Source organism: Macaca mulatta, chromosome 17 (genome assembly GCF_049350105.2).
Source record: "Macaca mulatta isolate MMU2019108-1 chromosome 17, T2T-MMU8v2.0, whole genome shotgun sequence".
NCBI classification, from domain to species: domain Eukaryota; kingdom Metazoa; phylum Chordata; class Mammalia; order Primates; family Cercopithecidae; genus Macaca; species Macaca mulatta.
The window spans coordinates 27,659,269-27,682,842 of NC_133422.1; the positions used below are offsets into that span (position 1 = coordinate 27,659,269).

The window sequence follows — 23,574 nt, forward strand, 5'->3', positions numbered from 1 at the left end:
TTGTAGTTTATTGGATGTCCTGTAAATTTTGCTTCCTGTGGATTTTGTTCATTTTGCTTGTTATATTAAATGTAGATTACTGTCAATTAAGTCTTTAGAGGTCCATCCCTAATCCTGCTGGCGGCCACTTTACCACTTTACCTTGGGCAGGTCTCTATCTGTACTTCACAAGGGTGCTGTGGATCAGGGAAATGATGAGTATGAAGCTGTTTTAAATGCTCAGATGAAAGGTTGTGTGCAACTACAAATCATTATATTATCTTCCACATCCAACCACAAGTGCTCTCTGGCTTTGAAGTGCTTCAATTGACTAATTATATGTTATCACGGGCTATTTGAAACTGACTTTATTTGTGTAAAGTAGGAGGCAGATTAGCTAGTATAGTTAATGTAGTCTCATCTCAGAAATTATCAGCCCATATGGTTGTACCTAATGGGCAAGAAAAGGGGAATATGTTGGCCTTTCAGAAAACATTTGCATGGTATATTTAATTATTTAAGTAGTACGTACTCATTATAAAAATTTCAAACTCTACAGAAAAATATGAAGTGAGAAATAATTGGCAATATGATACAAATGCTCTCATGTGCCTCTGTATCATCCTTTATTTATTTGGTGTTCTTGTAGTTGGATATCTGTGTACTGATACCTACTACTTGTTCTAAGCTGCTAAGATGCCACGTCATGTCTATTTAAGAAAATTTACATTGTTCCATGCCACTATATGAAAATGTATACTTAGGTAGTTTTCTTTAATAGTGATAATTAGTCCATATTATGGTGATAATGATGGCTACTTGCTGATCCTTAGTGAAATAAATTCTGTGTTGGTATTCTTTAGCAAGAAAGTCACATTCTGAACATCCTAACTAATAAATCATTGACCAGGCATTAGGAGAGCATCTTAACACTACCTGGTACATTTAGGTGTTCTGGTTAATCAAATATTATATGTAGAATGATGGCCACTTATCAAGGAATTAGAGGACAAAAAATTCTCTATATTCACTAGTTCCGTGTTCATGTTTTCAAATCTTTGTTGAGTCATGTCAGTCTAATGATGTTCTTCAGATTTATTATCAAGAACATAAATTATATGGTTCAAATAAAGACAGACTAATAAAGATTTCTGACTCCATATATGATATATGATAGCCTTTACTATATCAATATAGAGGCTAATTAGAATTCTGATTATTACTTAATATTGTAAGTTTTTTCCAAATATTACTTGAATTTTAAATGAGAAAATATGAAAGAAATTTGATAACTTACCCATTGATTTACGAAGAACTCAGTAGGGGTAAACTTGAAACTTTCCTTTGCCCTCCCTAAATATGGGCAATAGCAGAATATGTTCTTGCAGACTTATAACTTTTGCTGTAAAACTAAGAGACTAGGTGAGTATATGATTAAATGGGCACTGTTACAATAATTCCCAAATGAATATAGTTTGTCAGTAGTTCTAGGGTAGAGGTAACCTTTAATTTAGTATTCCTAATAGTTCAGAATGATGTATCTATGCTCGTCTCTGCAAAATTGTATATGATTTTTTATTACTAATTGGCATTTCATCTTAACTTGACAGAATCTTAGTATCAATTGGTGAATCATTTGGGGTGAGTATTTTCTTTCTATGAAATATAATAGTATGCATTGTAAGTATAAAAGAAATTAAAGCTTTCAATAATTCGAGTTTCTAAATGTAATTATTCAAACACCTCATCCAGGCATATTGCATAGAAATTTATTTTTTTTATATATATATATATATATATATATATATAAAATACTCCTAATCTCAAATCATACTCCTAATTGGTGAACTTCAAAACTTTTCTAAATATTCATTTGAGGTTATATAATACATATATACATTTGTGTATATACATACATATATACGTGAGCTGTTTTTGCTCATAACACTTCTGTCACCAAATGTGTAAGATTTTTTTCTCACACAAATCTTCAACTCTCTGGTGTTCTACAATTCAATTCGATTCTGACACTAATTACTCAGAGTCAGCATCAGACTCCACAGGTTCAAGGCTCAGTCCCACAAAACTGGTCTCACTGCAGACACCAGTCACAAGCGTCAGGTCCCCAGGCTACACCATACTTCCTTCTGACTTGGATACAAAGTTGGGGGGTTCCAGTAGTGCCTCTTCCTTACAGGTTTGATCCATTGCCAGAACTACTCACAAAACTCTGGAAAATATTTTACTTACTATTATCAGTTCATCATAAAAGATACAAATGAACAGCCAGATGAAGAAGTATTATATAGGGTGAGGTCCAGAAGAGTCCCTAGCACAGGGGCTTCTGTCCCTGGGGAGTTGGGGTGCACCACCTTCCTAGCACTTAGACATGTTTACCAACTCCAAAGGTCTCCCAACCTTATTGTTGAGGGGTTTTTATAGGGGTTTCATTATGTAGGCATAATTGGTTAACTCAATCTCCAACCCCCTCCCATCCCTGGATAGAGGGTGGGGCTGAAAGTTCCAAGCTTCTGCTCAAGACCTGGTCTTTCTGGCAACCAGCTTCATCCTAAATTAGCTAGGTATGCACTAAGTATCACCTCATTAGAACAAAAGAGGGTCCCATTACCCTTATCACTCAGGAAATTCGAAGGGTTTTAGGAGCTCTGTTCCAGGAACCGGGGACAAAGAACAAATATCTCTCTATGATACCATGTATGTATGTACATAACCTCACAGGAATTTTATAAAACAGTTTTGAAATTCACTCATTATGAGTGTGATTTGAAATGAGATACTCCAAAATGTAAGCCCGATATCCAAATGTCACCAGCCTGTCCCTGCCTACTGGTTTCCTTCCATACATATGCACTTTTTGCTTGTCCTTCCTCTCAGACTTCTCAGACTTCTAGGATATTCTTTTTCTGGTACACTGATTAGGAATTGTTTACATGAGATCCTGCCTCAATGAAAGTGGCAGGGCTTCATTCTAGGAGATCCAAGGGAAAGCTTTGCTTTGAAACATTTATTCTAGGCTGCAAATCTACAACACTAGTTGGCCTTCCATTAAAGTCACTAATTCAGCAGTCCCATATTCAGTATGCATTACTATTAATATGTTGCACCATCTCCACTCCCCTGAGAGCTTATATTTTCAATTTTTTTATTTTTATTTTTAGAGACAGTGTCTCCCTCTGTCACCTACTTACCATAACCTCAAACTCCTCGACTCAAGCAGTCCTCTCACCTTAGCCTCCCAAGTTGCCAGGACTATAGGCATGCACCACCATGTCCAGCTAATTTTTTAATTTTTTGTAGAGACAGGGGCTTGCTATGTTGGCCAGATTGGTATTGAACTCCTGGCTTCCATGATCCCCTGTCTCAGCCTCCCAAAGAGCTGGGATTACAGATGTGAGCCACTGCGCCTGGCCAGAGAGCTTATATTCTTATAGGAATGCGAAGACTGCCTATATTATGTATTGCTACATAATACATTACCCCCAAACTTAGTGACTTAAAACAAATGTTTATTACCTTCATTTCTGTGGGTCAATAATCTAGGCATGACTTAGCTGGACCAGAGTTTCTCCAAAGTCTGTGATCAAGGTGTCAGCAGGGGCTGCAGTCATCTCAAGGCTCCACTAGAGGAGCATTCACTGGCAGACTTACTCAAACGGCTGTTGGCTGATCCTCGATGCCTGTTGGTTTCTTGCCCTTGGGCCCCTCCATAGTGCTACTTGCTACTCACAACATGGCAGCTTGCTTTGCCCAGAGCAGGGACTCTGAGGGAGGCAGGGAAATAAAGAGCAAGAGAGGGGTAGATGGGTCACAGTCTTATTGTAATCTAATTCTGGAAATGACAGCCCATTACTTTTGGTATATTATTTTGGTTAGAAGCAAGACAACAGTAGATCTAGCCCACACATGAGGGGAGGAGGATTACACAAGGAGGTGAATACCAGGAGGTGGGGTCATTGGGAGCCATCTGAGAGGCTGCCCACCACACTGCCTCAAGTAACTAGGGAGAGGTAAAAGTTTGTATGCCAAATGACCAAATGTTAAAATGTGCGTTACAAATAGTTCATGATGGGCTGCAGCTGTGAGGCTTTACAAAGGAGCTATGGGACCTTATAAGGACAGTTGGAGCTGGCTAGGTATCACATTGTGGTCTTCAAACATTTTTGCTTGCCATAACCTCTAAAATAATTGGGAAAAAGTTGAATGTACTTCCATATCTTAAAGCTGATAATTTAAAATATTATACATTTAATAGCAGCATGGGATTTAGTTTTTGTTAAATTGTATATGTGCTCCAGATAGATTTACCATCAAAACCTGTTTTGAATTTAATATTGGGAGAATTCACTTATTTAATTTTTGGAAAATAAAGCATAATTGGCAAAGCTAATTCTCACTGTTGAATCTATCAGTCAAATCAGATATAATTTCTATCAGAAAGTCTATATGACTTGTCAACATAATACCCACAAAGTGAATCAAAAATTATTATTCGTTGAACACATCATCTCTTATCAAATTCTTGTGACCTTCCCTCTGGTTATGTAATAGCCTAAAAGAAAAAAAAAAATGACAAAAGCAAGTTTCCAGAAAGCTATTCTGACTTGCCTACTTCTGAAAAGTAGTCCTGTATAGTGGGTCCTGAAAATGAGGAACCAGCACTTGCAGATTAGGCAGTTGCTGGAGGAAGAATGTGAGCTGCATGGGAAAAGACAGGAGGATTTACAAAGAGTGGGTGTTTAATTGGGGAGGGAATTAGGTAGTTATTCTGATTTTTAGATATTTCATATATTTTATTTGGTCCAATGAAGCAGAAAATTAAAATGAAGTGATTACCTCTGCCCGATTTTTGACACACCTCAAACTATAACTTGAGGTTGCTAACTACAAAACACTGGCACTTAATGATTTAAAGTAAAGAATTATGTAATTTGTAGACTTCTGAGAAGTTCCAGAAAATAAATCAGATGGTGTGTAACAGCGACCGTGTGCTCAAAAGAAGTGCTGAAGGAAGCAACCCTCCTAAACCGCTGAAAAAACTACGCTTTGATATTGAAGGATCAGATGAAGCAGATGGAAGGTAGGAACCATTTTTGAATGTTTTCCAGTAGCTGAGATGGTCATCTGGGGAATCCAGAGTCTTAGCACTGCTCCTGACTTATACCACTTTCTTTCATGCCAAGTTTATTTGGCAGCTGTGAGAATGACTCAAAATAATAGATATGAGGGTAGTGCAAAGTTAAAAACACCTTACAAATCGTGTACCAACATGCAGTGAAGATAACTAATAAACCCTGATCTTTTTTACAAAGCTATTCATAAAATTTTGTTATTAACATTAAATTTAAAAATGTTCTCTTTAAAAATATTAACCACTGTTTTGTAAGAACCACTGAAAAAATATATAGCATCATAAATTTGTGACATTTATGTTTTAGATGGTTAGTTTTTAAGTTTTAAAATTAAAAGCTACTCACTAAAATAATAGCATTAAAATAAGGCATCGAAAGCGTCAGTTACTGGAAATTTGAGTTTTCCATTTATAAATACACATGAAATGTTTTACATTTTTTTAAATCTGCAGTAAACATCTCCCAGGGGAGTCCAAATTTCAGCAGAAACTGGCAGAAATGAGTAAGTACTTATTTCACCTTGTGTAAATGAAAGAAACAATTGTGTACACTGCAGGAAGTCTTTTCATTCTATAAAGGAATGTATAATCTCTTCCGTTGGCAGGTTTGTTTATGCATTTAAAATATAATTCAATCAAGATTATATTATTTACCTACAAACATTTGTGGATTAAGTGTATGATGCAAAGTGAAGGTCATTTTTACTCTTCCTGTGATCTTTCGTGCGGAAAGACTAAGAAGTGAAACATTGCTTGACCACATTCAACACAGATGGCTACAGTTACAAAATATGTTAGCAGAACTACAAAGAGGAACTACTTAGGAGTATTAGATATAGGGAAAGGCTTTATAAACCTAGCATATGTAAACATCATCACCCTTATTTAAGGAATAACCTTTGATTCTGCCATTATTAAACTTTCCTTATTTGCAAATCTTAAAACAATTTCAAACGAAAGTTTCCATTACTGGAAATCAGAATTTTAATAAAGAACACTGTGTCATTTTTCAAGTTATACAGAGTGATATAATGTTAGGGTAAGTGGAATTCTATTCAAAACTACTCTGAGACTAGAAAAAAAATTAATCCAAGTACAGTAGATGGAAGGCACATCAGGAAAGAGAAAAATGTTGACTGACTACTACTGAGTTGTCTTAGGCAGCTATGGTAGTGAGTGTAACATTTCCCGGTATCTGCTGCCAGACCCATCGATAGGAAAAGGAACTGGGATTTTGAAAGAAGACAAATATTCAGGAGATAGGTGTTAAAACTATCGTTCCTAGGGCACAGGACACACTAATGAGAACAATACAAATTAAAATGAGAGGCTTTCTTTTAATACATCTTTGTAGATACTAACTTTGAAAATAAGATATTTAAAAGAATTTTTTTAATGTATTTTTTTAAAGTGTAATTAAAAGTAACTAAAACAAAATCTTCTAGTTATAAACGAATCTCTTTTTGGATTTTATATCAACTTCTATGTTCCTATTTTAACTTTTAAATAGTTGTGTCTTTTCCCCTCCGTACATGAAAATAGACAAGAGGCTTATAACCAAAATCAGGCCTTGAAGACATAAGGAAACATTTTGGAACCCACAAATATGCACTTAAAAAGGAGCTGAAAGCTGTAAAAACATGTATATTTTCTTAGAGAAGAGTTCAGTTGCTATAGTTAGTACATTTCCCAGTGACACACTTAGCTATGGTGGCGAGCTTCCTCTGCCAGGCCAAAGTTCAGGACCTTTGTACATCTACAAAATTGTGAAAAAGCAGCCAGAATTTTAACCCCTGAGGCTAAGGCATTTCTTTTTCTTTTTTTTTTTTTTTTTTTTTGAGATGGAGTCTCGAGGATGCTCTTCAGCTTTTCTTAAACAATTACATTTAGGAAAGATCATCATACAATGCTGGATTGCCCAGAATGAAAGGGCATTCCATTTTTCCAAATGTGCTTCTTTATAAAGAGCTCATGCCTACCTCTAAAATCGAGTTAAGAATTTTAAAGAAATTTAAAATAAGTATCCTGGCTTTGTCTTTATTGTAATTCATAACATGCTTTTAACATGGCCATGCCCTGGGTAGGCATGATGGCTCATGTCTATAATACCAGCACTATGGGAGGGCAAGGTGGGAGGACTGCTTGAGGCCAGGAGTTCAAGATGAGCCTGGGCAACATAGCAAGACCCCATCTTTACAAAAAAATCCAAAATTAGCCAGGCATGGTGGCATGTGCCTGTAGTCTCAGCTGCTGGAGAGGCCGAGGTAATAGGATTGCTTGAGCCCAGAAGGTCAAAGCTGTAGTGAGCTATGATCATGCTACTGCACTCCAGCTTGGGCAACAGAGCAAGACCCTGTCTCAAACAAAACAAAACAAAACAAAACAAAACAAAAACTCTATGCCCAGTTTAAATGAGCTATGATCTGATGTATTTGCAGTACCTGCAAGGCATCTCCAAACATAAGGGAAACTATAGCTTTGTAAAGAATACCACTACTCACTCTGGCATATTTGGTCTGGGCCAGCTGAGTATTCTAGTCTGCTGAAGTATATGCCAAGCATCAGCCACCTCTGTATCTAGAGTAGTGGCCTGCAAAATGGGGCATACCTGGAAGTATGCAAGATCATCTTTTGGGGTACATAAAATAGAAGTTCTATTTATCTCATTTTAATGTTTGCTTGGGGTATGTGTTTTATAATTTGTACACGCATACATATTTTTGTGGTACAGGCTTGGAAAAAAATTTACTCACAGGGATATATGATTTTTAAAGATTTGGAGACCACTGCTTTTTTGGGGGGGGATTTTTTTTAAATTGATATATCATAGTTATACATATTTTAGGGGTACATGTGATGTTTTGATACATGTACACAATGTGTAATGATCAAATCAGGGTTATTGGGATATGTATCACCTCAAACATTTATCTTTTCTTTGCATTGGGAACATTACAATTCTAGCTATTTTGAAATATGCGATAAATTATTGTTTACTGTAACTCCCTACAGTACTGTCAAATACTAGAATGAAGACCACTGCTTTTTGCAAGGTCCTGAGCGCCATCAGTTTGACATTAGCATCATATGTATGGCAGCCACTTGCCAGCTTACCCAGTACCACCAATGCTGTTAACAGTTCTTCGTCCTTTTTCCAGCTTCCACTCGAACACGAATGCAAAAGCAGAAAATGAATGATAGCATGGATACCTCAAACAAGGAAGAGAAATGAGGATCTCAGGACCTTGGTGGACACCGTGTACACCTCTGGATTCATTGTCTTTGACAGATGTGACTGTAACTTTCCCAGGTTCTGTTTATGGCCACATTTAATATCTTCAGTTCTTTTTGTGGATATAAAGTGTGCAGATGCAATTGTTTGGGTGATTCCTAAGCCACTTGAAATGTTAGTCATTGTTATTTATACGAGATTGAAAAATCTTGTGTAAATCCTGCCATTTAAAAAATTGTAGCGGATTGTTTCCACTTCCAAAGTAAAATTGCTGTGCTTTATGGATAGTAAGAATGGCCCTAGAGTGGGAGTCCTGATAACCCATGCCTGTCTGACTACTTTGCCTTCTTTTGTAGCGTACATGTGATGTTTGCTCTTGTTTTTATTAATTTATATGTATATTGTTTTAATTTAACATGAACACCCTTAGCAAATGTGTCCTATCTTCCAAATGCAATTTGATTGACTGCTCATTCACCCAAATTATCCTGAACCCTTCTGCAAAAATGGATATTATTAGAAATTAGAAAAAAATTACTAATTTTACACATTAGATTTTATTTTACTATTGGAATCTGATATACTGTGTGCTTGTTTTATAAATTTTTGCTTTTAATTAAATAAAAGCTGGAAGCAAAGTATAAACACATGATACTATCATACTACTGACACAGATTTCATACCTCAGAACTTAAAAGAACTTACTGATTATTTTCTTCATCCAACTTACGTTTTTAAATGAGGATTATTGATAGTACTCTTGGTTTTTATACCATTCAGATCACTGAATTTATAAAGTACTCATCTAGTACTTGAAAAAGTAAAGTGCTCTACCAGATCTTAGATATAGAGGACCCTAACACAGTATATCCCAAGTGCACTTTCTAACGTTTCTGGGTCCTGAAGAATTAAGACACAAATTAATTTTACTCCATAAACAGACTGTTAACTATAGGAGCCTTAATTTTTTTTTCATAGAGATTTGTCTAATTGCATCTCAAAATTATTCTGTCCTTCTTAATTTGGGAAGGTTTGTGTTTTCTGTGGAATGGTACATGTCTTCCATGTATCTTTTGAACTGGCAATTGTCTATCTTTTATTTTTTTAAGTCAGTATGGTCGAACACTGGCATGTTCAAAGCCACATTATTTCTAGTCCAAAATTACAAGTAATCAAGGGTCATTATGGGTTAGGCATTAATGTTTCTATCTGATTTTGTGCAAAAGCTTCAAATTAAAACAGCTGCATTAGAAAAAGAGGCGCTTCTCCCCTCCCCTACACCTAAAGGTGTATTTAAACTATCTTGTGTGATTAACTTATTTAGAGATGCTGTAATTTAAAATAGGTAGCTTCAGCTAGCTTTTAGGAAAATCACTTTGTCTAACTCAGAATTATTTTTAAAAAGAAATCTGGTCTTGTTAGAAAACAAAATTTTATTTTATGCTCAATTAAGTTTCAAACTTACTATTTTGACAGTTATTTTGATAACAATGGCACTAGAAAACTTTACTCCCTTTCATCATTAATTTCTGCATGAATATCATACAAATCAGTTAGTTTTTAGGTCAAGGGCTTACTATTTCTGGGTCTTTTGCTTCTAAGTTCACATTAGAATTAGTGCCAGAATTTTAGGAACTTCAGAGATCGTGTACTGAGATTTCTTAAATAATGCTTCAGATATTATTGCTTTATTGCTTTTTTGTATTGGTTAAAACTATACATTTAAAATTGCTATGTTACTATTTTCTACAATTAATAGTTTGTCTATTTTAAAATAAATTAGTTGTTAAGAGTCTTATTGGTCTGATGTTGTGTTCTTTGTATGAAGTACACTAGTGTTCTCCTCTCTATCTAGGAGAAGATAGATAGAAGATAACTCTCCTAGTATCTCATCCATTCTCAGCCTTTAAGGGGCTCTATATGCTAGAGATTTCCAAATTTACTTCTTCAGCCCTGATCTTTTCACAGAGGACAAGGCTCTTATAGCCAACAGAACTCTTGAATTGTACTCCCCTCTACCCAATGTCTCAAAATATAAACTAAAATCAAACAAAAGTCTTTTTTTTTCTACCCTGGTCTTTTTCCATTTCACGTATCAAGTCAACAACTTAGGAACCATCTGTTAATTCTTGTCTGAACCACTGCTGAAGACTTGTAACTAGTCTCCCTGTTCCCTTTCTTTCTTTCTTGTCAAACTCCATAAAGAACAAAAATGATTGTTTAAAAATATAAATTGATTCACATTGCTCCTCTACTTGAAGTACTTACCAGGAATTATAAAGCCCCTACTGACTTCCCATCCTCATCTTGTAGAATTTTCTCCTTGTCACTGTGCTTTAGCCACACTGAACCTTTTTCTTTAAAATACCAAGCCTATTCTTACCTTAGGCTTTTATATTTCTTCCTTCTTCTGCCTAGAATGCTCTTTTCCCACAATTTTGCAAGCCAGTTCCTTTCTGTCTTTCAGAACTCAGCTCAGAGGGCTTCCTTGACCACCAAGCTAAAATCATCACTTTGTGTTGTATCATTGTCCTTCAAAAGTGCAACGGCATCCATCTGTCACTATTTCCCACCATCTGAAATTGCCTTTCTTGTTACCTGTCTCCCCATTCCTAGCCACTCCCCACCCCAGATTGTAGCCATCAGCCTAGCTATTCTTTTTTTTTTTTTTTTCTGAGATAGAGTCTTGCTTTGTCACCCAGGCAGGCTGCAGTGCAGTGGTGCGGTCTCCACTCACTGCAAGCTCCACCTCCCGGGTTCATGCCATTCTTCTGCCTCAGCCTCCTGAGTAACTGGCACTACAGGCACCTGCCACTATGCCTGGCTAATTTTTTGTATTTTTTGGTAGAGATGGGGTTTCACTGTATTAGCCAGGATGGTCTCCATCTCCTGACCTCATGATCCGCCCGCCTCGGCCTCCCAGAATGCTGTGATTACAGGTGTGAGTCACTGCGCCCGGCCTAGCTATTCTTATTGACCACTTTAGATCTAGTACCTAGAAAGTCCATCTGTAGAGGAAAAAACAGAATATATGTTTTCCATATTTTTCCAAATATGTGAAAACAAACAACACTCTCTTCCTCTTTTAAAATGCCACGTACTAGTATCTACCGTATTCCAGGCACAGCTGTAAATGCTAGAGCTGTAACAATGAATAAATAAAACTAAAATCCCCATCCTTGCAGAACTGACTTTCTAGTTTCAGGCAAAGAGAGCAAACGAATGAATAAATGAGGAATACGTAGTATGTGAGATTGTATTAAAGACTGTGGAGAAAAACAAAGCAAAGAGAAGGGCAAGGAAGGCTGGTAGGGAAAGGAGTTTTAAAATTTAAAAGAGAGTGGTCAGGGAAAGACTTGAGTGATATTTGGGCAAAGATCTGAAGGAGACAAGAGAGTGAGCCAGACACAAACAGGAGTCAAACATTCCACGGAGAGAGGGAGGAGTATGTCTGGTATGTCTGAAGAACAACTAGGAGGTCATAGTAAAATGGGCCTCAAGTATCTCTCTTCGTCTAATGCAAAGTATAAAAGGCCTTTGTGTATATTACAAGTCTATAATCCTTTATCTGTAGTTCCAAAATTGAGAAAGCTTTAAAAGCCAAGTGATTCTGTGTGTTTTATGCCAAAAGTCATATGGCATCAGAACCATATGTAAACTGGCACAGAGCTATTTATAATCTTTATCATACTTGGAATATTCTCTTGGAATACTCACTGCAGAAATATTAATATGTTTGATTGGGAGCTAACCCAGACCCGCCTTAGGTGTTATGTATTATTTGGCATATGTACCATATTATCATTCTAAACTCCCTCAAAATTATGAAACCCATCTGGCACCAAGGGTTTCAGACAAGGGATTATCTTAAATGTATATGATTTCTCAAAAACATGGCAGATGAAATTCTTTCCTTCTGGAACAGCGACACGTTTGTTCCTGAAGGAAGAAAGGCAAAGTGTGCGGAGCAGGAAAAGCAGCAAGCATATCTCAGTAGGCTGTATTTATATTGGGCAGGGATCTTAAATGAAATGCAGTCTCTTAGGTCACATCAAAATCCAGCAGCCTAAATTACAGTAAAAAATTTTGTCTGCATGGCAGAGAATTGTTCACTTCTAGAGATGAATTTAGTATTCCAATGAATAAATACTATAATAAAAGGGGCAAATTCAAATTAATATATTTACTTTTTTTTTTTTTTTTTGAGATGGAGTCTCATTCTTGTTGCCCAGGCTGGAGTGCAGTGGCACGATCTTGGCTTACTGCAACCTCTACCTCCCAGGCTCAAGCGATTCTCCTGCCTCAGCCTCCCGAATAGCTGGAATTACAGGAGCGCACAACCACACCCGACTATTTTTTGTATTTTCAGTAGAGACTGGGTTTCGTCATGCTGAGCAGGCTGGTCTCAAACTCCTGACCTCAGGTGATCCACCCGCTATGGCCTCCCAAAGTGTTGGGATTACAGGCGTGAACCACCGCACCCGGCCTATTTACTTTTTCATTACAGCTTTCTAAAGGTACAAATGGCTGGGAGGAAACTAGTTATACTATTTCTATTATCATCTGGATGATTTCATAGAAACTTGCTTTTAGAAGTATATTTTTGTTCCTCATTTTAGGGCCAATATAGTATACACAGCATAGGTAAAGTTTCAGTAGAGTTTTCCTTTGGACTACATAGATATTTTACAGGACAACTCAAACCTTGTCTCCAGAAATATTAAATTTCTACCATAGGTGTAGCTTCTTAAATAGAAATATATTATGGTAGCACTGTATAATGTCTACATGAGATTAAAACAAGCTCTTTTAATACACAGTAAGCATAGTCATCCACTCTCAATACTTTTTTGTGTGTCCATTATCTTGGGACTATATATATTAGTACTGACATATGACAATTGTCATCTTAAATAATGACAATATGAAAGGTTAAATTTATTACACAGACCAACCTCAGTTACTTCCTAAATACAAAATGTTCTTTTTAACTGAATTTACTGAGAAAATTGGTAAGCTTTGTATTTCTATGTGTTTTGACAAAGGTTGAATTAAAAACAACAGTAAGATTTGATCTTTTCCTTTCTCTTCACGATTCTCCCAACTCTGTTGATGTAACAAAGGGGGGGGGTGCATAATAAGACAGTTAAGATTATAGTTAAGATAGTTAAGATTGTAATTGCCTCTTTTCATTATTCCTGGTTAAGAATCCAGCCTCTAAATAAAACTCTCCATGTTAAGGTCCAGAATGACTGGCAATTTACATGAATTATAGCCTGAAGAACATACTGAACATTCTTAACCTTTGTTTTTTAAAACGAATTCCATGGCATCTTCACAAACCTCTACCAGCAGATGAGGGCACTTCTTCATTCCTATAAAATCTTAACCTTTCTCTGTGTAAATTAGTGGACAATTATTTTAGAAGCATTAAAACATCGACTTCCTTGTGTGAGCAAGAGAGGAAACAAAACTTTTGGGAAAATCTAAGATAAACTTGTGCAAAAAGAAAAGAATCCATTAATTTCTAAAGTAGTGTCCTTATGAAAATGTACCTTTTCTCTCACATATCACTAAGGTTCTTCAAACACTCATCTGTTAGAAGGAAAATTTTAAAAGGGGATCTTTTTCCTTCCCATAGGAGTGTCAATGGCAAGCCTATCCTCAAAGACCAGAAAGAAAGCATGTTTTTTCAGATAGATGTACCCACACCCAGGACTCATCTGTCATCTCTCAGATCTAAAACTAGCTCTTCTTTATTGTTTGGTGTCAGAAGTTTTAAGGGCTAAACCACTAATTCCCATTCTTGGCTGAACATCAAATTACGTGTGGAGCTTTTAAAATGTACTGAATTTGGGCAGGGCGTGGTGGCTCATGGCTGTAATCCCAGCACTTTGAGATGCCAGGGTGGATGGATCACCTGAGGTCAGGAATTCGAGACCAGCCTGACCAGTATGGTGAAACCCTGTCTCTACTAAAGATACAAAAATTAGCTGGGCATGGTGGCGTGTGCCTGTAGTCTCAGTTACTTGGGAGGCTGAGACAAGAGAATCGCTTGAACCTGGGAGGCAGAGGTTGCAGTGAGCCGATATCACACCACTGCATTCCAGCCTGGGTGACAGAGCGAGACTTGGTCTCAAAAAAAAAAAAAAAAAAAAAAGTACTTAATTTGGGCCAGGCATGGTGGTTCACGCCTGTAATCCCAGAAATTTGGGAGGCTGGGGTGGGTGGATTGTGTGAATCCAGGAGTTCAAGACCAGCCAGGGCAACATGGTGAAACCCTGTCTTAAAAAAAAAAAAAAAAATTAGCCGAGCTTGGTGGCATGTGCCTGTAGTTCCAGCCACTTGGGAGGCTGAGGTAGGAGAATTACCTGAGCCTGGGAGATAGAGGTTGCACTGAGCCAAGATCACACCACTGCACTCCAGCCTGGGTGACAGAGCAAGACCTTGTCTCAAAAAATAAAAATAAAAAAATGTATATATAATACACACACACACACGTATATATATAAAACACATACACAAACAGTGAATTAGAATCCTCGAATCTATATCCTGTGAAAGTCCCACAGATTGGCCAGGCGTGATAACAGACCTTTATCACCTATGTCTTTTGCAAATATTTTCTCCCAGTTTGTGGCTTGTCTTTTCATTCTCTTCGTTGGGTCACATCACTTGAGGTCAGGAGATCGAGACCAGCCTGGCTAACACAGTGAAACCCTGTCTCTACTAAAAATACAAAAATTAGCCGGGCGTGGTGGCACATGCCTGTAGTCCCAGCTAGTTGGGAGGCTGGGGCAGGAGAATTGCTTGAACCCGGGAGGCAGAGGTTGCAGCGAGCCGAGATCGCGCCACTGAACTCCAGCCTGCTGGGCAACAGAGCAACACTCTGTCTTCTGTCTTTAAAAAAAAAAAAATCCATAGATTATTCTGTTGTGTGCAGAGACAAGACGCATGCAAACCTACACAAAACAAAGCTTAGGGAGCAAAATAGGATAAGAGTCCAGAGTAACAACCTATACTCTGGCAGTATGCCTACTGACCTATGGTGGAGTGTGTAAAGGGTAGTCCATTTTTCATCCCCAGGTAAACTCATCTGTTCCCCTTTGAGTGTTCCAATTTTTATATGAAACGAGTTCACAAAAGAAAAAGGCACTGAGGAGCTTGAGAAGACCCTGTCAGAAATAAGAAAAAGGAAGATACTGTGAAGCTATAAAAGCCTACTCAGCTATAGCTAGCACAGGAAGGTGAGGGAAAGCGACCAAAGAAACAAAGACTGTGGTTGTCTAATGGCCAGAATGGATGCTATAGGTACTTGCCATGTTTGCATGTTTTTTTGTTGGATAAAATAACAAACTTAGCAAAAATGAAAACAAATGGTATAATGCTACTTTTAAAATAACAACAGAATAAAACTATATAGTTTTAAAAACAGGATTCTGATTTAGATCTAGAGACACTCAGGCTCTTTGCCTCTACCAGATAAAGTCTGAAGAAAATGGTTAAGCAATTTGTTAAAGAGAAACTCTGTCCATTTACTGTTGCTATAACAGAATAACTGAGGCTGGGTTAATTCGTAAATTGGAGGAGTGTATTTGGCTCATGGTTCTGATGACTGGAAGCTTCAAGATTGGGTAGCTGCATCTGCTGAGGACCTCTGGCTGCTTCAAGTCATGGTGGAAAGTCAAGGTGGGGCAGACGTGCACAAAGAGATCATGTGGTGAGAAACCAAGGTCGTTGAAATCCCCTTTTTTTAAGACAGAGTCTCATTCTGTCACCGGGCTAGAGTGCAGTGGTGCCAATCTCAGCTACACTGCAATCTCCACCTCCCAGGTTTAAGTGATTCTCCTGCCTCATCCTCCTGAGTAGCTGGGATTATAGGTGCCTGCCACTACGTCTGGCTAATTTTTTTTTTTTTTTTTTTTTTTTGAGATGGAGTCTCCCTCTGTTGCCCAGGCTGGAGTGCAGTGGCACAATCTCGTCTCACTGCAAGCTCCGCCTCCCGGGTTCAGGCCATTCTCCTGCCTCGACCTCCTGAGTAGCTGGGACTACAGGCGCCTGCAACCATACCCGGCTAATTTTTTGTAGTTTTAGTGGAGATGGGGTTTCACCATGTTAGCCAGGACTGTCTCGATCTCCTGACCTCGTGATCCGCCCGCCTCGGCCTCCCAAAGTGCTGGGGTTACAGGCTTGAGCCACCGCGCCTGGTCAATTTTTTGTATTTTTAATAGAGACGAGGTTTCACCATGTTGGCCAGGCTGGTCTTGTACTCCTGACCTTGTGATTCACCCGCCTTGGCTTCCCAAAGTGCTGGGATTACAGGTGTGAGCCACTGCGCCCAGCCTGAAATCCCTTTTATAACAATTCAGTCTTGGGAACTAATTCAGTCCCAAGAGAACCAGAACCCATTCTTGCTGGAGGGCATTAATCTGTTCACAATGGATCTGCCCCCAGGACCCACACACTTCCCACTAGGCCCTACCTCCCAACACCACCGCGGTGGGGATCAAATTTCAATATGAGTTTTGGCAAAGGACAAACCACATCCAAATCATAACAGAAATAATGGATTTAAAATTTGACCCAAAGAAGAGAATGAAAAGACAAGCCCCAAACTGGGAGAAAATATTTGCAAAACACATATCTGATAAAGGACTGTTGTTACCCAAAATATACAATGAACTCAAAACAATTTAAAAAAAGATTTAAAAATTGGCTACCGATCTGAACAGACGCCTCATCAAAGAAGATATGCAGATAGCAAATAAGTACATGAAAACATACTCCACATCATATGTTATCAGGGAAATGCAAATTAAAACAAAAATGAGAATACCCTGTTAGAATGGAACACTGACAACACCTAATGCTGGCGAGGATGTGGAACAACAAGAACTCTCATTCGCTGCTCACGGACAGGAAAAATGGTACAGCCACTTTGACAGTTTCTAGAAAAAAAAAACAAAACCCAAACAATAAAACATATTCTTAACATATAATCCAGTAATCATGCTCCTTGGTATTTACCCAAAGTAGCTGAAAACTTATGTCCACACAAAAACCTGTACACAGATGTTTATAGTAGCTTTATTCATAATTGCCAAAACTTGGAAGCAACCAAGATGTCCTTCAGGAGGTGAATGGATAAACTGTGGTACATCCAGGCAATGGAGTATTATTCAGCACTAAAAAGAAATGAGCTATCAAGCCACGAAAAGACTTGTAGAAACTTAATTGCATATTATTAAGTGAAAGAAGCCAATCCAAAAACGTTATATACTGTATGATTCCAATGATATGACATTCTGGAAAAGGCAAAACTATGGATAGAGTAAAAAGATCCATGGCTGCCAGGAGTTAGGGGCAAAGGAGGAAGGGATGAATAAGCAGAGCTCAGAGGATTTTTAGGGCAATGAAACTACTCTGTATGATACAATAATGATGGACACAGGTCATTATACATTTGTCCAAATCCACAGAATGTGTACCACCAACAATGGACGCTAATGTAAACTATGGACTGTGGGTGATAATGATGTGTCCAAGCAGGTTCATGAGGTATAACAAATGTACCACTCTGGTGGGGGGTGTTGACAGCAGGGAAGGCTGTGCATGTGTAGGGACACGAGGCATAAGGGAAAACTGTGTTTTCTTCACAATTTTGCTGTGAACCTAAAACCGCTTTACAAAATAGTCTTCAAAAAAGTCACCTTGCCAATAAAGAGCAGACAAAGGCAATAATATGAATAATAATTAGGTTGTTTATAAGCTATTTGTGCTCTAGGGTGGTTTTTACTATGAGACTTTATCTGAGTAACTGCTTTATGAGAGTATAATATATCCAACTGATTTATGTGCATCTAAGATACATGAGGTTGACATTTTATAATTTTGCTGCTGTTTGGGGATTAAAAAAAACAACCCCAACACATTTGTTCTGTTATCTGCAAATAAGCACTTTATTATCAAATAGTTCAGCATCAGAACAAGAATTCTAATTCCAAAAGGGTTTTCTTTACATTACATGATGTTGTGAGATACACGTTAGAAGAATCTGAGACTATGTTCCATTCCAGTTTCTCTTTTGTAATTAGTTAATTTGTTTTGATCTAAAAAGTATAAATTTATCTCATTCTTGTTCATGCTGTCCATGAAATGTAAGTATCAGTTCCTTCTCAGCTTCTCAGTGAGTGCTTTATAGTTACACTGGTGCCAGGTTAACAGACCTATTTTATACTGACATGAAAGTCAACTACAAGAAAAGCACATTGTCATTTACATTTACAGAGGCAAATCCCTCTTAACACAAAGAAAAGCAAAGGACCTTACATGATTATGTAAGGCAGATCAGCCCAGGAATTTCATTCAAAGATATTACTTCATACTCCATAATCCCATGTGAGAAATTAATGAACAACACCAAGTAAAAAGAAAATTAAAATTAGCCCTTGGGCCTCTGACAATTTAATTGCCAAGGCCTTTTGTGAATTCTAAACAATGTTTTAAATTAGCCACAATTCCTCAGAATGATATACCAGAATAATATGAACCTCAATAATTACAGGCTGTTTTAAGTTTATTTTGTGAACGTTATTCCTTCCCCCAGTATTCCACAACTAAAGCTGTTCTCAGATTTACAATACATTGAGTGCCTATTATACGCAAGGCACTGTGCTGAGTGCTGAAAATGTGGTAAGGACAGCACTGCTTGTCAAGCTATCTATGTGGTATCAGCTAGCTGAATAATGGAACATTTGGGCCAGAATAGCATATACTGAGACCAGGGTACCAAAGGCGTCCAACTTAAGTGACTCAAAAGAGGAAATGGTAAATAAGATATTTCCATTTTTTTTCTTTGACCTTAGTCACATCTGATCAGAACATTCAATGCTTTCTACATAAACTCTGGATTTAGGCAGACAAAGACCACTCACCATCATCCTTCTTTTGACAGATATAAGTACTCAGCCAAATGTAGCTCATCGTACATACTATTAATTAAAGAGAAGTGATTCATCTCTGGCTTTTGCAGGGGAAATGGAAAGCCTCAAAAACTCCTTTCCTGGCCGGGCGCGGTGGCTCAAGCCTGTAATCCCAGCACTTTGGGAGGCCGAGGCGGGCGGATCACAAGGTCAGGAGATCGAGACCACAGTGAAACCCCGTCTCTACTAAAAATACAAAAAAATAGCCGGGCGCGGTGGCGGGCGCCTGTAGTCCCAGCTACTCAGGAGGCTGAGGCAGGAGAATGGCGGGAACCCGGGAGGCGGAGCTTGCAGTGAGCCGAGATTGCGCCACTGCACTCCAGCCTGGGCAACAGCGTGAGACTCCGTCTCAAAAAAAAAAAAAAAAAAAAAAAAAAAAAATCCTTTCCTGCAGATGGGATCAATTTTTAAAGGCTCCAACTCTGCTTGCTTTGCTGATAAAGTTCTTCAGAAGATCATGATCCATTTCTGCAAAACCTGAAGTTTGTGTTACTACAGTCAGATGGTTTATGCAAAACCTGAAGCAGAATTCTTCTAAATCCTAGGAACAACAACAACAAAGACAATTTAATAAATTTATATTTCCTAATTCAATGCAGCATAGCACGAACATTGCTAAAACAAGTTAGGCAAGGAAAAAGAATTTGACAGCCAAGTGGAGGAAATGATGGTATGGTAATACCTAAAGAATAGTCATAAAAAGTGTAACAAATATGAATCATCTATGCTTGTAAAAATTTAAATAGCACAGAGTAACATTCAAGTTCCTCCGCACTAACCTAGGTAAAGAATCTCACTTTTTCTTTCCAGAGATAGGCAAGTGAGTGTGTGAATTCTTTGGTACCTTTGTCTAGTGACAGTATTTGTAACTGTTGATTTCACTTTCAATAATCGCTAAAAGCCCTATACTCCTATTTTATATTTGTATCACGGTCTTTAAGTATGTCTGTCTGTAAAGAGTTGGTGGAACAAAAAGGTAAGCCATAAAAAGCAGTAATGCTGCTCTGAAGTCATTAACAGGTCACTGCGTTTTGCCTTTATGAGACGACACAGGATGGGATGAATGGATTTGATCACACTACATATGCCTTCAGTAATCTCAACTGGGAAAATGCTTTAAAGAAATCATGACTTCTAAGGCTCTGGTAAGAGAGACCCACAGATTGGTGTTTTCTGGCTTACCGTAACGCACTCTGGGCCAAAGAATAACGTTGTAATAATTTGCTTGGTTAGAACTATAACTTGAAAATCAGAATCAGGCTGACCAGATGCTTTTTGGCCCTGGAGAAGTGAGGGCAGGCTGCTGAGACCTCCGATATGCCTCAAACCCTGGGCTACTTGGCCCAGGACAAGATGCCGCTAGGCGGTGGTCAATTTTTAAGTTTCCTCTCCAAGCTACTGTAGGTAATTTATAAAAAACAAAACAAAACAAAATTTAAAAAGCCCCAAATACTTTCTAGGCAATTACATACGCACATTACACACGATAGCCTTTTCTTCTTTAGACATATAAATTATAGCAAATGCTGAAGATGGAAAAAATAGAAAAAGCAGCAATGCTGATAGCCTTGCCAATGTACATATAAACCGATGGGTACATTTTCTTTTAAGAAAAGAAAGAAACTATACTAGGAAAATGCTTATTTCATGCCTGAACATAACCGAGCAGGCTGTTGGTACCACACAAGCAATATGATGTGTCTCTGTTCCAGATAAGCCCTCAGTGATACACAGGGAAAATGCACACACCCACTTGTCATCACAGCATACTATACATAAAAATGTGCTTCACTGACACATGCTGAATAGCCAAGGATCCATTTAAAATTATGTGCTGTTGCTTAAATGTTTAGAAATGGCATTTTTGCCTACAGCACACCAAAGTGGGAATGGAGAAATTCATACCTACACCACACACATTGGAGTGTGTCTGGAATTAGGGGGAGGCGCAGTTTGACGCCTCACAGATCTGGACAGCAGCGGGAAAATTGCTAATTAATGGGAGAATGAAAAAGCCCTAAAAAGTTATCGCTTGGATACATGTGCCTTTACCTTATTCTAGAGTGGGATTTCCCCCTAAATATTAAATTAAGGACAGGACTTGGAAAGAGTGCCTGTGATTCTAAGAATTCAATAAATTGGCATGGGGGGTACTGGTTATAAGGGAATGCTGTCCATATAAAACAAGGCCCCCATTATTTTTCAGTTAAAGAATTGTAGTCTATTTTGAATGCTACGACTCCATGCGGCTTCATGTTCAAAATGGGGCCCTCTGTTCTGTCCTGAAGTCCTACCACACTCTTCTAGTTTGCTCATTTTCCTATAGGACTCCCATACTTCTCCCCATAAGCCTGACATCTCCCCTCTCATCCTCATCCTCAGCTGACATGACTTCCTCTTTCACTGAGAACCAGAATCACTTGAAAAGAACCTCCACAAGCTCTCCCCACCACGTCTCGCTGCCTATTAGAGAAAGGCCTGTGGATGCAATCTTCTCTGGATCAACGGTCCAGGACCCTATAGAAAGCAGAGCCCTTGCTCTGTCACTAGATCCTACTGCTCCACCTACTCAGGCGCCCTGCTCTAGCCAACTGTCCCCTGCATCACTGGCTTGTTCCCCTTCACCGAGTCATTTGCATCATTAGACAAGCTTCCGTTTCCTACATCTTAAAAAAGTAAAGATGTTTTACCTCAAATGCCCCCAAACCTCTTCCTTTTTATCTTTATAATAAAATTACCATGAAAACCTGCCTCTATTCCCCATCTTCAGTTCCTCTACTTCTAGGCTCCGATCAGACTCCCTGCTTCACTGCGCTAAAACTGCTTGCCAAGGCCCCCCAGGCGTTCTCATCCGCAAACCCACTGGTCAGTTCTCAGCTCTCCCCGCAGACCCGCCAGCAGCATCTGATGTGGTTCGGACTTCTTCCTTCCTGTTTCGCTTTCTTTACCAGCCTCCAGGAAACGGTCTGCTGGTTTCTCGCTTCCGTCACTGCTCACTCCTCTTCAGTCTCCTTTGCTGGTGTCTCCTTATCTCCTCTAAGCACCCGGAGTGCTCAGGACTTAATCCTCAAACCTGTCTCATGTCACTGCCTCATAGCTTGGACTTCAGTACATTTCTCTCTGACTTCCAGGCTTGCTTATCCAATTTGCTTATTAGACATTTCCATTTGGATGTCTAATAGACATCACATACTTCTCATATTCAAAACCAAATTCCTGATATTTCCCCCAAAATGTTGCTCCTATCTTCTCTAGCTCAATAAATACCACTTTCATCCTTAACAGCTGCTGAGGCCCAGAACCTCCTCAGTCATCTTTTTTCTTCCCTCACATCTAATCTATCCGCACATCCTGTTGGCTCCACTTTCAAAATGCATTCAAAATCTTAACCACTTTTTACCATCCCCACAGGTGATAGCTTGGACCAATCCACCATCATCACTTACTGAATTATACAGCCTCCAAAGTACTCTCCTTCCCCTAAACACACACACACACACTCTCTCTCTCTCCCCTCCCAAAACATAGCAGCCAGGAGGATTACTTTCAAATGCCCATCAGATCATATCTGCTCCTCTCCAAACCCTCTGATGGCCACTCACCTTGGAACTCTGATTCCTGAAACCTGCCTATGGGCTCTGCGGGCCCTGCCTCCTCCCACACACGCCACTGTGCACCTCCATCTCCCTACCTCATCAGCTACTTCCCTCCCCACTGTGCTCCATCCACACTGGGCTTGCTTTTCCCCGAACACACCACCCACACCTCCTTCAGGTCTCTGCTTGTGTCACCTGCTCAGTGATGTCTTGCCTCCCTGACCACTGTATTTAAAATTTCAACTTTCATCTCAGGATGGCATTCCCTAGGCTGTCTTCCCTGGCTTACTTCTTTCCATATCACTTGTCACCATCTGACATACTATATATCCTATTCATTTACTGATCACCCGTCTCCCCTCACCAGAAATTCCCACAAGGGCAGAGATTTTGGTTTGTTTTGTTCATTTGCAGTACCCCAGTGCCTAGGGCAGTGCCGGGCATGTAACAGGCACTCAGTGAATATCTGTTGAATCCATGCATAAATACTCCTGATTTCAAAATACTGAGTACAGTGAAGAATTGTAGTTAAACATGCGGTTTTAAAATATGCCCAATCTTGGACTGTATTCCAGTTTTGCAGTTTACTAGTTTACTCAGATTACTTAATCTCCCCAAGCTTCAGTTTTCTCATTT

General features: G+C 38.7%; 2 protein-coding genes and 1 long non-coding RNA gene across 14 annotated transcripts in view; 1 reads left to right on the forward strand and 2 right to left on the reverse strand.

The window, feature by feature from the left end:
- The window catches only part of LOC114673415 (uncharacterized), a 29,964-nt gene extending 28,556 nt beyond the window's left edge, over positions 1 to 1,408 (reverse strand). Inside the window, exon 1 of the long non-coding RNA XR_013407983.1 lies at positions 1,277 to 1,408. This is a non-coding gene — a long non-coding RNA (uncharacterized LOC114673415). The remainder of the gene's footprint in view (positions 1 to 1,276) is intronic.
- RB1 (RB transcriptional corepressor 1) overlaps positions 1 to 10,155 on the forward strand; it is a 175,798-nt gene extending 165,643 nt beyond the window's left edge. For 3 of the 6 annotated variants that reach the window (XM_077973610.1, XM_077973611.1, XM_077973612.1), the window contains exons 23-26: positions 1,590 to 1,620; positions 4,935 to 5,077; positions 5,582 to 5,631; positions 8,287 to 10,155. In XM_077973610.1, the coding sequence (XP_077829736.1) occupies positions 1,590 to 1,620; positions 4,935 to 5,077; positions 5,582 to 5,631; positions 8,287 to 8,360 (298 nt within the window). In that variant the 3' untranslated portion in view covers positions 8,361 to 10,155. 6 annotated transcript variants of the gene reach the window in all.
- An 8,136-nt stretch (positions 10,156 to 18,291) lies between these two features.
- Positions 18,292 to 23,574, reverse strand: part of RCBTB2 (RCC1 and BTB domain containing protein 2) — a 44,814-nt gene continuing 39,531 nt past the window's right edge. For all 7 annotated transcript variants that reach the window (XM_015121061.3, XM_015121059.3, XM_015121064.3 and 4 more), the window contains one exon: positions 18,292 to 19,883. In XM_015121061.3, coding sequence (XP_014976547.2) covers positions 19,743 to 19,883 — 141 coding nt within the window. In that variant the 3' untranslated portion in view covers positions 18,292 to 19,742. The remainder of the gene's footprint in view (positions 19,884 to 23,574) is intronic.